Genomic DNA, 14,485 nt, shown 5'->3' with positions numbered 1-14,485 from the left:
AAAGCTAGATATCCAGGGATTGTGTAAACGGATTATGAAGTTGGCGCTCTGATTATACAGTTTACTTGGATGGGGACTGGAAGAGGGATAGGGGGAGGGGGGAGGGAGAGGGGTCAAAAGAAGAAATGGAGTCAAGGAATTATGTTTTCGTTCTTGTATCCGAGAGAGTTTGGTTTAATCCGGGAATTCCATCCCACTCTCTTGGCGGTCTCCTGTGGATTCCTTGACTACCATTTCTTCGAAGCTTTATGTACAGTATATAATTTCATACACAGGAGATTGTATTTTTGGGAAAAATTCCTGGTATAGGATAGAGGTTCGGGAGTAATGGTTGATTACCTCAAAGGAAATAGGTTTATACTGCTAGCGAGCAAAACCTTTCCCTCTTTGAGGTTTCCTCCTGCCTTCAAACGCCGTTGCAGACCCCTCTATCCTATTTAATAAAGCGTTAAGGGGGTTTAAGAGTGGATAAAAATGCCGCTAGCACTAACCAACTGTATTATAGGGTTTTGAATATGGCCTAAGGAGCGTATGATGGTAAGTATTAGGTTATATATTAACATAGTTAATAAAGTAAATATCGAGGTAAATATTAAGGTAAGTATTGGGGGAGGTATTAGGTTAGGTTAGTTAATAAAGAAAAACCTACTAGAGGAAGGGAGAATTTTGATGGTGGTTTTTAGAAAGCTACTACAAGTGATTGTGTATCGATTGCACTAAAAATGAGAGCTCTAGGATGGATATTCGCAGAGTTATTAGCCCTCAAAGATTTTGCTATAATTCTGGAGATTTATATCTAAATAGATTGGTCCAATCAAATCCCATAATTCTTATTTCTATATTTCTGATTCTGTCTGATTTTTTGTGGAAACTCCCATCTAAACTAGTAACCAGTTCAAGGTAAGGAAAACCATCTAAAAATCTTTACTGAGTTGGAATCCGAGTAGCACATTCAGAAGAATGCTGAGATATTATTAAGTTATTTGGCAAGGAAAATCTTTGGATATTCCAAAACAGAATAGATACGAAAAGGAATTTGTTACAAGGGCTACTCAGAAGATACCCTGGATTTCAACAAGGATCGAAGGGCCATGCAACTAAGTTGGCTTAATTTGGCTGCTCTACTGTGGTTTTCTTCTCATTGCGATTCCAACACTCTTCTCTCCTTAATATACTCTATCTCTTAAACGTTTTCCTGACGGTTCATGGCCAGATGTCCTGACGGCATTTAAAACAAAGATTCAATTTATGGCAATGCTCCCTCCCTTCATCGTAGTTTACTGAATCGGCGAATGCCATGGTCCTGGCTCGTAAGATAACTTTTACGGCTGAAAGGTCCATTGGGTCTGACGGCTCGTGTGAAGGCATTGGTCAATATATCTCAAAACGTCTCCCTAATAACGCAGTACTAAAGTGAATAACTGTTTTGCTGGCGGCTTACATGGCACGTGGTGAACAGTGCCCTACTTCTGCCCTCGTGTTAGGCTTGAGAACCTTCAGTAAAATAGTCTTCTATCCTATCTTGCTCCTCCATTTTGCCCCAAGCGATTTCGGAACTGGCAGACATACTCTTGGACAATTACAAATAGTTAGAGGCATCGTAGTTTTTCTCTTAGTAGCTGCTGATGGTGCGATGATTAGAACGCATTTCTGATCGCTTCAACAAACTGGCGAGCATACCAGTTGTGTAGGCTTTTATTACCGTAGCTTACAATGAATCATCCGTATGAAACGCGCTCAAATTGCCAGCAGAGGCCAGAAATGAGAGATTCCCATTCTAACGTGTACGCGTTGGCGAGTTCAATGCAGACTCCACCTTCTGCCGAGCTATCAAATCAGGAGGTAATCTCGCGAATGTCGACAATCGAACGCGATCTCCTCGACTTGTGGGCTCTTATTCTGAGGCTGGCTGTATCCCAATACGGGCATGGAATCTTTACACCCGCCTCCTATTCAATCTTCTCCGTCGCCCACGAATCACGACTTCCCACCGGTTTGAGCGGAACGACTCGTCCTGAATCTCCAGGACTTCCCCAAATTCTTTCCACCCGAAGGTAGTGTGTTTGCGCAGGATAGCCAGGATCACCCAAACACACAATCTTGATTTCAACTACGTGAAATACATCCTACTGAGTCTCCTCGAAGTTCGTGCTGATCGATGCATATGAATATATGCAGCTTCCTCATTGTCAATCATGAGAAGAGATACAAAGCCTGTTCAAAGCACGAATTCAGAGCGCTCTCCCTGAATGTTCTGCTCAAAAAGAGCTTTCCAAATAACCTTCTGATCTGATGAGGACATTGAGGACTTCTATTACCACAAGCGTGAACCAATCTCCCGATGTCACGGTCAGAACGCCGATAACCGCACGCAAATAGGCTAGATATTATCTGGCATTAACCAAAGACTTGCCAGGCGTGTTGGAATCCATTTGATGCCCGTCCACGATCCAGAGCCTTTCGATTTGTTCAAAATTCTCAAAATGTCAGATGACGAACTTAACCCCGGAAAGTACAATAGGGACGGTTTTTTGAGAATGAGCAGCCAAATCTCTGGCAAAACAACAAACCTCAAGAGGAAACTATTGACGGTAAAAATGGTCGATCGGCACTCTCACGCAGTCCGAACTGTAAAGGGGACCATTGAAATAGACAATGTCCCGAAACCTAGAACCATCACGATAAGAGAAATCACCAAGATTAAAATTTTTCGAGCCAAAGCAGCAGAAAAGACAAAAGTTCCCTCAATTCTCATTCCGCACCAGGCCAAGTGCAGGCAATCAATCGCAAGAATGCCCCGCTTATCGCCAACAAGGAACATAGGATACCAAAGAATACTCAGTACAACCACTACAGAATCAAACCACAGAAAATATTTTAGATGCACTTCAGGCCGATATTACGCCAGGAGATAATTTCGGCACACCATTCCGAACCGTGGGACGGCATATGACCTTTTCAGGGTTAAAGGGTCATTTTCAGTGACAGCCTTTAGATCGGATTCAGATATTCAGAGCTCCTCCAAACGCTGGTTCCTAACGCGAAGTTAACTTCTAGTCAAGTGCAGGAACTGTAAGGATTCAGCTCCGTCGAAACTCCTATAGGCTTAGGAAATCTTTCAGTTGTCTTGAACGCAATGAATGAAGATAAACTACAATTCATCCCGAGTTTCCTTGTAGTGAAAAACATTCCTCCGGTTTTATTATCGGCACGGATACAACGGCTTTCTACGCTGCAAAGATTCTGTATAAGCCGCTGATATCCTTCCTGTCAAATCTCGGAATAATATTCCACCTTTGATGCGAGGAGAAGCAATATACCCCGAGTGTATTTTAGGCATTAGTGTTTCATTGCCAAGTCATTCACCCGTGACATCAGTCTCTGATTTCGGTACGATTAAATTGCCGACGATCAGTTTTTAATACACTCCTGGAACCGGTGTATCTGATGGGAGGAAGGATCGCTGTGCAGACCGCGAGAACCATAGTAAAGGCCGGAGTTTACCATGTACATATTTGGGTTGCTAGCGCTAGCAATGAACCAATCGCTCTTATGCCTGGAGAGTTCGTTGCTCTAGCCCACCCACTTTCGTCCCCTGCATACGTTGTAACCCCCCTTCAAAAGACGGAAAATACTGTGATCACGGAAGAGGAACGTCATAGACATTTCATCGAAGCCTTGTTTGCAGCTTATTTGAACCCCGAGTTGACCACAGAACAGCTGGAAGCAGTTAAGGAGATGTTCTGGAAACATCATAAGGCATTCTCGCTAAATGGTCGTCTTTGCAACACCAATCTTTAATTCATGGAAATAAACTCTGGGAAAGCCAAACCGATCTCGCTATCACCTTATCGAGCATCCCCGCGAGAACGTGAAGAGATTGAGAAGAACTGATGACCCAAGGAATCATCGAAAAGTCTAACTTTCAATAAAATTACCAGTGTTGATCAGGAGTAGCAATATAAGTGCAAAAATCAGGTTATTTTGAGTGGAACAAGCATTTTATGATTGTAAAGTGTCCCAGCATGAGCAGGTTCACGCTGTAGTAGGCTTTTAAAATTGAATACTGATTGATTATTTTTCTCGCTGAAAATTAATTCATTTAACATTTGACACAAAAACATGTAGATTTCCTGTGTACTCAAAATGTATCTGTTCTGGTGTGTTTGGGAATTTTTTATGCTCATTCACTAAACTGGTATTCAATTTAAGCTATGAAAAATCATCAAAAAATCGATACTTGAATCAATATTACTATCGGACCCTCTCTACCTTCGAGGTCCATATGAGGTGTATTCCGCTGTGAGCATAGAATGGTGTCAAAACTCCTTGCTCCCGAATTATATGTAGATGATATGCCCCAGGTATAACCAATTTTTCATACAATAGCTCTTAAAAATCCTTGATAATTTGTTTTCAACTTGAATGTATTGGTTCATGGTTGATGGATATCTTCAGTTAAATATATTACAACTTTAACTTATTAATAGCTTCCTGATAAAAGTCGTTCCTAAAATAGAGAGGAAAAAAGAGAAAGTGAGCGGAGTTCAATCAATGGAGCCTCTTTACAGACGCTTTACCTAAGGGCTAAAACCTTCTTCACCTCTCCGACCGTTAGCCTCCAGCTACCTTTGCCCCCCTGTCCCCAATAATCGTAGATTTCCTCAAGGGTCTCTAAATTAAGAAGCACGGATATTTGTGTTAATCTTGTAAACCTATCCCGCGACGGCCACTCTGTCATCTGGCTAAGGAATTGAGTAATGGCTCGTATGTCCTTATCAAGCCGTATTGCCCCGAGCGGGTTGAACCGAGACTGAAAAATGATTTTTTCCCAGTGCTTGGTAAGGGCATCCAAAACGTGTTGCATGAGCTTCATGAAATTTTGAGGGGTAAGGGTCTCCTAGACAAGATAGAAAACGGAAAATTCGAGATGAATATGAGTTAACGATAGAGGTGCCGGAATGATGGATTAGCCAGCAACTCTTAGGGGTTCTATTTTTACCTTGTACACTGCTATTAACGAAGAGAAACCGGCCCGGAAACGGTGCACGAATACATCGCTCAAATCCGCTTCGTGGAATTCATCTTCTTCGAGTACGTACTTGACCTCACGATAGGCCTCTTGAAAGAGTGGCCGCAGGCGAGGCTTGATGGTTTGGCCGAAGAGTTGCTCAATGCCAGACTAAATGACAGAATTGGGCGGTGAATGGGTGCTTGTTACTATTACGGCAGGAGAAGCTCGTCTTACCTGGAGGATCTGTTTGAATTTCGCGGAGCTAGCATTTAAGCCTTGTCCCGTCTCCATCTCTTTTTCTTCCATCTTCTCTTCCCTCAGCATACCACTTGCTTGCACATATTCCCCAATCTCCTCTATTAGTCGTCCAACATAGTCCACGCTTACCCCTAGATTGTTCAAAATAATCATATAATGCACTCTTGGGTCGCCTCCCTCCCCCCCGGTAACAAATATGCTCATCATTCGCTTTTGAAACACGCCAACATAATCCACTTCAAGGGTTCGATTGACAAGATTCACCATGGCGCCCAAGAGTTGAGCGTCAGAAGTGCGAAGGACACGATGGAGTGATTTGCGTACGAGATAAAAGATATCATCTACAGAGGTTGAGGTGTGGGTATCAGAATCGAATTCATCCATAGGATCCATTTTGACGGCCTAGAAAAAAAAAAAAAACTAGGTGAAAAATAACAGAGGCGATCAGCGAGCACCCACGACTTACTTTTTCAATCATTTTTCTCATGTAGAACTCTTCAATGATCAAGTAATCGTTCATGAGCTCCTGGACCTTGCGCGATAGCCCACTCACTTTCAAAAGCCCCCAGTCATTATACAGATCCGATTTGCGGTCCGCCCAAAATTCATTTGCATAGCCATTCTCCTGCAATAATTTCATCTCCTCCTACAAAATAAAAGGAAGAGTGAGCTGCTTAACTCACGATGCGCTCCGTATTTTTTCAAACCGTACTTTTGTGCGCGAGTTCATGAATCGGTAGAAGAGGTGGGTTTTTTGGCTAACCATCGTCAGTTCATTCAAGTTCACCTCCAATTCACGTGGATCCATTTGAGATTCCACGGGGGCGGGGCGTCTTACAGAGCCAATTCGTCTTTGGAGTGAATTTTCATTGTTAATCTCATTAATCTAAATAGAAGTAAAATCAGGTGTATATAATTAACTTTTGCAGGAGAATAGATAGCAAGCCATCCAAATGCTCCAGTAGTTACCTTTCTTTGCAGCTGCCTCTCGTCCACAAAACTATCCAATACCAGCCGGCTCTGTACATCAACCTCTTCTTCTATCCGCTGCATGACACGCAGCATCCTCCCAGCTCCATAGTGTTTTTCAACGATCGGATGATGGTGATCAATAAGTAAAGCAACGCTCTCGAAAAGGCTAGTTAGTACTTCACTATAAAACATGGGTCCTCTTTGGCTACCCCCAAGTTGTTCTTGGCATTTCTTTGCAATGATGCCACAAACGAAGGTGGAATATTTATCCAGGCCGGCAGTATGCTGGCCAATGAGAGGGAAAAGTTTGAAGAAGCGGGTCAAGGAGGCCTCATTTCGTGCATGTACAGCAACATCAAACTCATGAGAATAGAGCTCAAAGAGGGTCGTGCTGGCATCCTGGAGGATTTTGGCGGGAGGCTCGGGGTTCATGGAACTTGGCTAAATTAAAAAAGTTAGTATGTATCGAATGCTCCTGTATATTAGGGTGAGGGTATAGAAACTTACGACCGTGATTTCTGCAAAGCTTCCCTCCGTCACAATGGGATCAATTTGTCGGGCCCTCTGCACACACATACTTGCAGTTTCGTAGTCTTTTTCGGCCATTGCCTGTTGTAAGCCAGAAATGCATGTCTACTCCATAGAAAGAAAGTGGACATTTTCTCACTGATATGAGCTAAATGAATTCAGAATGCCTACCTTCAGCTCACGCACGTCATCTACGAGTTTTATACACTCTTTAACTCGGGACTAATAAGAAGATTCTCATCAATCTCGCCTATTTAACTCCCACAGGACTCGCCTTACCTGCTCAAGATCCAATACTCTAACTTTCTCGCTTATCTTCTCTGCTAATTTTGAGGTATCTCCAATGGGACCCAGCAGCTTGCTGGCATTGTCTCGCATCGTCCCGATGGATGGTCTAGTTTGGTATTCAATTGGAATTTTGAATTTTCTGCTAACAGAATTAAAATAACAAAAAATGATGAAATATGCACATACCTCAAAACATCGAGGCGATCTAATTCTTCCTCTAATACCAGTCTCGAGTTTAGTAGTTCATCTAGGTCGGCATCAATTTGAGTTTCTTCTTCATCAAGTAGGCGCAAGCATTCTTGAATATCATCAACATCAGTGAGTTGTGTATAATCACTTCGAAGCAGAGATTCTATATCAGTATCTTGAGACGAAGAAATTGTGGAAGAATGGGTGACAATGGAAGGCATTTTATTGGAACGAATGAACCCTTCTGACTCTCATAAAATAAAAGCGAGGATAGGTAATATCTTCCGCGTTGGAGAATAGCAGTCACACTGATAGTCACAAGAATTTTTCAGTATAATTCTATCCTTTTAAAGGCCTATACCATTTTAATAGGATGCCAGGAGGGAATGGTTATAGAATATAATAAAAGAAGAATAAAGAGGAACTAGCAGAGAGCATGGAATTTAAAAATCAGTGATATTAATTTTCTTTTGGCATGTCTTCTTGTCTTTACTTCTCTCGTAATCATTTTAAAGTTTCGAGGCGCAGCTATTCATTTTGATCCGACATATAACTACGCGTCGCTGTGTAGGAATTATGTGAAGTAGGATCATTAGGAGGAAAGATGAGACGTCTTCTGGTCCTACAGCTGCTCCTCATTTTCCAACATTTCCTCTTTGCTTCAGGAGGCTCCAGTCCTCCTGTGCAAACGTGGCTTCAGGCATCTTGGAAGAGCTCCGATCTACTCCTTGAGCTGATGTAATTACATGGCAATTTATTCAATAATATCCTTAGTCTAATAGAGATGTATACGCAACTCTTGTTGGATAGTGAATCCGTAACATCCGAGAATTCAACAGCTTTTTTCCCGCTTTTGTCCATTCTCACAGAACCAGCAACGCTTGCAAAATGCAACACCCCGAAAAATACATATCAAGCAGTGCTTGAAAAGGTTCAGGAATATCAGTTCATTACTGATGCGACAGCATTAGATCTCTTGAAACTTTCTGTGTCTTTACGTACGTCCGCGCCTCTTATCCAAGCACAGTACCATCACTACAATGCAACTAAGCGCGAGGTTGATTGCGGAGTTTGGGCAGAAATAGGAGGAAAGGCAGTTTGCGAAGTCGAAAAAATAGAGAATATGATTCTCGAAAATTTAGAGTATGTGTTATACATTTGAATACTCGTTCTTTGTCGTCCCTATCTGTAACTTTTCATTTCTCGATTTTGCCTTAGAGAGGGACATTCTCCTCGTCTCTTCCCATTCGACCATATCCTAAAACCTTCTACAATCAAGGCGTCCGGTCAAGTTGTCATTTTATACGCGGATATTCGAGCCCCGGAGTTCCATGAGTATCATACAAGGCTTTTGAAACTTGTGAAAGAAAATGGGATTTCTTACGTCCTTCGTTACAAACCCGCTCGCTCGAGTGGTACGCTTTATCTACAAGGCTATGGGGTCGAGTTAACGCTTAAGAAAACAGATTATCTGGTGATCGACGACAGAAAGGTGGATTCAGGTAAATTATAAGAGCGGTATACAGGATTCCATAACTTGAAATATTGAGGCTGCTTTTATAATAAGATGATCATTCGGAGTCATCCGATCATGCCCACGACACCCTCTCCCAGGATATCCTCTTTGAAGATACTGGTCGTCCCACCATCGAGCCACTCCTTCCAGCGCAAATTCGGGATCTTGGAATAAAATCCACTTCGTTTATAGTTTCCTCCCCCAACCCCCTCTCGGCATTCCTTCAACTCGCGCAGGATTTCCCCAAATACCAACACAAGCTTGCTCAGCAACCTTTGAATGGTTCTACACGAGAGGAGATTGGGTGGAATCAACACCGAGCCTTTTATGCTGGAGCAAATATCTTTTGGGTGAATGGAGTGAAGCTTGAAGCCGGGCGAATTGATCCTTTTGGAATAATGGAGGTGATGAGGAAAGAGCGAAAAACTTTGGCCGCTCTAAAAGCACTAGGGGTAGAGCCGAAGAGGGCAATCGACTTGTTAGCGGCTGTTGATTCACAGAATGGACAGGGCGAAACGGACAACGAAGAGGCTTTTGATGTGAGAGATATAGCAGAGGGCGGAGGAGTTATTACTTGGTGGAATGATTTGGAGCGGGACGCACGGTACAAAAATTGGCCCTCGTCATTGATGGAAGTATGTGAACTCCAACGCATATGTGGCGGTCTTTATGTTGACTCTGTTTCTATCTTCCTTATTATAGCTATTTAGGCCAATGTATCCGGGCCAACTTAGTATGATCGCCCGCAATCTCTTTTCCGTTCTGTTTGTCGTTGATTTGACTCGACCAGAAGATCTTGAGCCCATTGTCGACGATGTCCAAACGATGATCAAACGAGGGATTCCCATACGATTTGGAATGGTCCCTATTGTTGACAACAGCGATGCTGGGTCCTCGACTCAAATGGCGAAAGTGTTTACCCATCTACTTGAGAGCTACGGTCGCACTGTGGCGATGCAATTTTTGTCCGAATTTCATCGAATTAAAAAAGAGAGCCCATCGACCGTGTTGGAGGTGGCGCTACCAAAAGCTTTCGAGGCGGCTACAAAGAATCAAACGCCTAAAGAAACTAGCAAGTCCCTGACTCTCGAGGAAGTTTATTCGCATAAGGCTTATGCTGACAGTGTTAAACGTGCCCGGGCTTATATGGAGCGTCTTGGTATCCTTCACGGAGGTCGTGGAGTTATCTTCGTCAACGGGCGTCCTCTAGAGTTGGATGAAGCCTACCAACAGCAGATGGTGCAGATGATTGGTGAACAAAGGCAGAATTTGATGCAAAATATATACATTGGGAAAGTAAAGGAGGACGCCGATGTTTATGAGTACTTTTTAACGATGCCGCACGTCCTTCCCCGAAGAAACAGACACATATTTGCAGGGGAATTCAAGCCGCTAGCTGTGCTGGACTTGGCCTTACGACCGCAACTAAGGGATGCTATGCGCAGGGTGAAATATTTGGCGAATGTGAACGCTGATGGAGACAAGATCAATACCACGTACTGGGTCGTGACGGATCTGGAAACACGACAGGGACAGAGACTCGCACTTGAGGCCATCCAATTTGTAGAATCGCAAGAAGGCTTACGATTAGCGCTGTTGCACCGCCCTCGACCTCACCAAGGAAAGAAGAAGAAATTCGCCTCCAAAATACGCGATGCGGCGACCATACAAGAAGCAAAGGAGCTTTTGGAAAAAGCAATTGAATATGATGCTGATGCACTCGTAATGCAGTCAGAACAACTTCACCAGCCTTCCACCCCCGATGGTAGCTCTGTTGATGGCCACCAAGAATTGCTAGATGCGATTCTCGATCCCAAATCTGATTCCTCAGCTATTGTCATTAATGGCCGTATCGTGGGGCCAATTCCCCTAAATGAAGCATTTCACGTGGATGACTTCCGTCTGCTAGATATGATTGAGCGCAAGAAGCGCATTGAGCCTATCCTAAATGCACTTCAAAGCCTGGATATCAAAAAAATGGATGCTACAGAGTATTCTGTCGCCGACTTCATTGCCGAAATAAGTTCAATTGTGATGGCAGCAGGGATTGAAGATCGCCCGGTGGGACTATTTGAGGAGGCGAAAGAGGGGAGAAAGCGCCCCTACACCGTAGCCAGAGATGCTCACAGGTAATATAATTTTTATTCGGATTCCTTGATTCGAGAAAAGATGTGCTCATTTTTGAATGCATTTTACAGTGCTTTTTCCGTAGGCGATCTCGATAACGCATGGTTCCAGGTCGCAGTCCTCATTGATCCCCTAAGTGAAACGGCCCAGAAATGGGCTACGCTTCTCATGACTCTTTCGCGGATCGAAGGAGTGCATATCCAAGTGTTCTTGAACCCAAATCCGGCACTCACCGAGCTTCCTCTGACTCGCTTTTTCCGCTATGTTTTCGATTCGGAACTTAAATTCGACGAGAATGGCGATACGATAGCCCCCTCTGCCTACTTTGCCAATCTTCCTGAGGAGCCGCTCTTCACGCTGGGGATGGATGTGCCGGGAGCGTGGCTTGTCATGCCCGTCTCCTCCATCCACGACTTGGACAATATTAAACTGGATGCCCTCGATGGGAGATCCCGTCGCCGTGGGGTTGAGGCGACATTTGAACTGAAGCATATTCTAGTCGAGGGGCACTGTCGCGACATGACGAAGCACATGCCGCCCCGTGGCCTTCAATTCGTGCTGGGGGGGACGGTCGATACGATCGTGATGGCCAATCTGGGATATATGCAATTGAAGGCAAATCCAGGAGTTTGGGATTTGGAACTCCGGGAGGGGAGATCGAGAGAGCTGTATGAGCTGGAGAGTGCAGGGAGCGAGGGGTGGAGGAGCCGGGGGGTCGACGAGATTGGGAACTCGATTGTCTTGACGTCCTTTGATGGAATAACGATATACCCCCGTGTGAGGAGACGGCCTGGGCACGAACACGACCCACTGCTAGTGGAAGGCCAAGAGGAGGGCAATACGGGATTGTGGAATTCCATCAAATCGAGGTAGAGTATCTGGCATTCTTATTTCTGTTTGGCGATTTCTCAATGTATTTTGGCGGCCATTGTAGTATTTTCGGCGGAAAGCAAAAGGCTCCGGGCTCAAAGAATCAAACGGAAATCAATATTTTCTCCGTTGCCTCCGGCCACCTTTACGAACGCTTCCTCTCCATCATGATCGTGAGTGTGATGCGCCACACAAAGAGCACAGTCAAGTTTTGGTTCATTGAGAACTTCCTCTCGCCCTCATTTAAAAACTTTATCCCGCATATGGCTCAACACTATGGCTTCGAGTACGAGATGGTCACCTATAAATGGCCGTCCTGGTTGCGGGCGCAACGTGAGAAACAGCGCACCATCTGGGGCTATAAGATTTTGTTCTTAGATGTGCTATTCCCCTTGGATTTGGAGAAAGTTATATTCGTCGACGCCGATCAGGTATGATGACGACTTTGTACTGTTTTTGGGGAGTGCTTAAGGGTTATATGTGTGTATCGATATTAGATTGTCCGTACCGATCTCAAGGAACTCGTCGATCTGGATCTCAAGGGTGCACCCTACGGTTATACACCCTTTTGCGACAATCGGAAGGAAATTGAAGGCTTCCGATTCTGGAAACATGGATACTGGAAGGAGCACTTGTCCGGGAAACCATATCATATTAGGTAAGGTATAAGAGCAGCAGGATATATTTCTTTCGGTTGCTTCATTTACTCTGTCTCCATGCAGCGCACTCTATGTCGTGGATTTGAATCGCTTCCGCCAATTGGCTGCAGGCGACCGCTTGCGAGGGCAGTACCAAATGCTGAGCGCAGATCCTCATTCACTCTCGAATCTGGACCAAGATCTACCAAATAACATGTAGGCGCGCTTCGAAAATTTATATACACATAGATTTACTCTTTATTCTTTTATACTTTAGGCAACACCAAGTTCCGATCTTCTCGCTTCCACAAGATTGGTTATGGTGCGAGACTTGGTGCAGTGACGAGTCTTTGAAGACAGCAAAGACAATTGACCTGGTATTTGGGTGTTTATGGAGCTTTTTTCGTGAGAGGCTAATTGCTTCTATTTCTAATATAGTGTAACAATCCCATGACCAAAGAGCCGAAGCTTGATCGAGCCAAGCGGTTAATACCCGAGTGGGATGAGTATGATAGGGAGGTCTCGAGGGTGGCACTTCAAGCGCAACAGCAGTCCCAAGCTCCTCAAGAGAACGGCGAGAGCGCTGGAGAGGATGGGGCGATGAAACAAGGAGAAACGGTGGGAGAGAAACCGGACGAGCGGGCCACGCGACCCAAGGATGAATTGTAGACTGGAGGTAGCTCTGCGGGGAGCTTGGATATATTGTGTTTTTTTTTGCCATTATTCTGATATTTAACAGAGGCCATATGGGCAAGGGCCAGATGAATTCCTTCGGCTTCCTCCCACACACTTGAATAAACAATTCTTTTTCCTTTCCCAATATGAAAGCGAGGGCGCTGTCGTCCACACCTATAATATTTCCTTGAAAATACTTGCGATATTCCCAACTTTACTAATTTTAGTAAAAATGATTGGAAAGAGCGGGAGCTTGGTGAAATCATCACATATTTCATGGGCTTATGCGCACAGCTAATAAAAGGCGGAAACCGTAAACAGGCTTCATTCTCTTGTGGTCCAATTCGGCGCGGCCCAATCTTGGGCGGCGGCAAAGAGCGGAGCACAATCCATATGACCAAGTTAGGAATGCCCCTGCCGGAAAAGTCCATCGAAAAAATGCCAGAGAAAATTTTCAAATGCACCCTCTTTTTCCTTTTTCTCTCCTCTTATAAACCTTCACCCTCGTCATCCCCCATCCGAATTCCATCCCACTCTTTACTCTTCCTGCGGTCATTATCTAATTATATTATTATCTTTATTGTTCTGTGTCGTCTTTCTTTCCTTCATAGTGCCTATTTCTTATTTTTGCACCCATTATGCTCTCCAAGTTTCTGGTATTGTTCGCCCTGCTCGGAATCGCCTTTGCCGTTCCATTTATCACGCAACCCATCACTGGAACACAATGGCAGGCTGGAGGCCAAGGGCTCATTGTTTGGTAGGCTGGCATCTCCTTTTCTGCTCCTCTCCAGTTCTATTGCATGGCGCGCTCTTTTCTCATGGTTCCCCTGATGCTCATGGATTCCTCCTTTTCACTTTCTAGGACTAATGGCGCGCCCGGACCCACGACAATCAAGCTGATGGGCGGTGACCCAAGAGCCCTGCAGCAGGTTGCCATTATTGCTGAAAATGTTGATGGCGCTTCTGGGTCGTATACTTGGACTGTCCCCCCCAATCTTCCAGAGGGAAATAGCTATGCGGTTGTGCTTGGAAATCCTCCCGAGGTTGCCTATAGCACACAGTTCACAATCAAAGGCGCCGGTGCCGGCGGCCCCGCGCCCCCTGCATCTCCCTCCGGGCCCGCTGCACCTCCCTCTAGCGCACCTGCTGCGCCCCCCTCCAGCGCGCCCGGCCCGTCTACCTCAGCGAGCCCCGTGCAGCCAGCTCCATCGACCCCGGCTGGAACGTCCACTGGGGCAGCAAGTGGAGCCACGACGCACGCATCGACATCTCAGACTGCTAAGAGCGGCGCATCACAGCTCTGTCCCGCCTACATCTTGGCTGCTCTTCCTCTACTTGCCATTATTTTTTGACGAAAGCTATAAGAAATGGATAAACATATTCATGCTTTATTGCTTTAAGTAAAATCAG

The 14,485-nt window shown here is 44.8% G+C and overlaps 6 protein-coding genes across 6 annotated transcripts; 4 read left to right on the top strand and 2 right to left on the bottom strand.

The window, feature by feature from the left end:
- Window positions 1–1,713: 1,713 nt before the first annotated feature.
- On the top strand, window positions 1,714–2,058 carry VTP21DRAFT_5975 (uncharacterized protein; the record flags this gene model as incomplete). Its single annotated transcript, XM_069396554.1, has 1 exon — window positions 1,714–2,058. The coding sequence occupies one exon, from the start codon at window positions 1,714–1,716 to the stop codon at window positions 2,056–2,058; it is 345 nt and encodes a 114-aa protein (XP_069247630.1).
- A 52-nt stretch (window positions 2,059–2,110) lies between these two features.
- Window positions 2,111–2,949, bottom strand: VTP21DRAFT_5974 (uncharacterized protein; the record flags this gene model as incomplete). The annotated part of the gene is made up of 5 exons (XM_069396553.1): window positions 2,111–2,214; window positions 2,282–2,380; window positions 2,591–2,667; window positions 2,763–2,850; window positions 2,904–2,949. The coding sequence occupies 5 exons, from the start codon at window positions 2,947–2,949 to the stop codon at window positions 2,111–2,113; spliced, it is 414 nt and encodes a 137-aa protein (XP_069247629.1).
- Window positions 2,950–3,447: 498 nt separating this feature from the next.
- Window positions 3,448–3,801, top strand: VTP21DRAFT_5973 (uncharacterized protein; the record flags this gene model as incomplete). The annotated part of the gene is made up of 1 exon (XM_069396552.1): window positions 3,448–3,801. The coding sequence occupies one exon, from the start codon at window positions 3,448–3,450 to the stop codon at window positions 3,799–3,801; it is 354 nt and encodes a 117-aa protein (XP_069247628.1).
- A 666-nt stretch (window positions 3,802–4,467) lies between these two features.
- On the bottom strand, window positions 4,468–7,470 carry VTP21DRAFT_5972 (uncharacterized protein; the record flags this gene model as incomplete). The annotated part of the gene is made up of 11 exons (XM_069396551.1): window positions 4,468–4,510; window positions 4,581–4,900; window positions 5,003–5,182; window positions 5,249–5,674; window positions 5,739–5,918; window positions 5,985–6,158; window positions 6,242–6,685; window positions 6,752–6,877; window positions 6,944–6,994; window positions 7,052–7,166; window positions 7,247–7,470. The coding sequence occupies 11 exons, from the start codon at window positions 7,468–7,470 to the stop codon at window positions 4,468–4,470; spliced, it is 2,283 nt and encodes a 760-aa protein (XP_069247627.1).
- Window positions 7,471–7,853: 383 nt separating this feature from the next.
- On the top strand, window positions 7,854–13,069 carry VTP21DRAFT_5971 (uncharacterized protein; the record flags this gene model as incomplete). Its single annotated transcript, XM_069396550.1, has 11 exons — window positions 7,854–7,987; window positions 8,060–8,392; window positions 8,468–8,751; window positions 8,817–9,400; window positions 9,468–10,894; window positions 10,964–11,761; window positions 11,827–12,193; window positions 12,260–12,420; window positions 12,485–12,616; window positions 12,678–12,777; window positions 12,839–13,069. 11 exons carry the CDS (start codon window positions 7,854–7,856, stop codon window positions 13,067–13,069), a joined length of 4,551 nt encoding a protein of 1,516 aa, XP_069247626.1.
- Window positions 13,070–13,351: 282 nt separating this feature from the next.
- On the top strand, window positions 13,352–14,427 carry VTP21DRAFT_5970 (uncharacterized protein; the record flags this gene model as incomplete). The annotated part of the gene is made up of 2 exons (XM_069396549.1): window positions 13,352–13,500; window positions 13,938–14,427. 2 exons carry the CDS (start codon window positions 13,352–13,354, stop codon window positions 14,425–14,427), a joined length of 639 nt encoding a protein of 212 aa, XP_069247625.1.
- Between the last annotated feature and the right edge of the window lie 58 nt (window positions 14,428–14,485).

The sequence above is a fragment of the Calcarisporiella thermophila genome, assembly GCF_041956535.1.
Source record: "Calcarisporiella thermophila strain CBS 279.70 unplaced genomic scaffold VTP21scaffold_24, whole genome shotgun sequence".
In the NCBI taxonomy this organism is placed as follows: Eukaryota; Fungi; Calcarisporiellomycota; class Calcarisporiellomycetes; order Calcarisporiellales; family Calcarisporiellaceae; genus Calcarisporiella; species Calcarisporiella thermophila.
The sequence above is the reverse complement of the archived record's forward strand: the minus strand, read 5'-3'. Positions and strand labels throughout refer to the sequence as shown.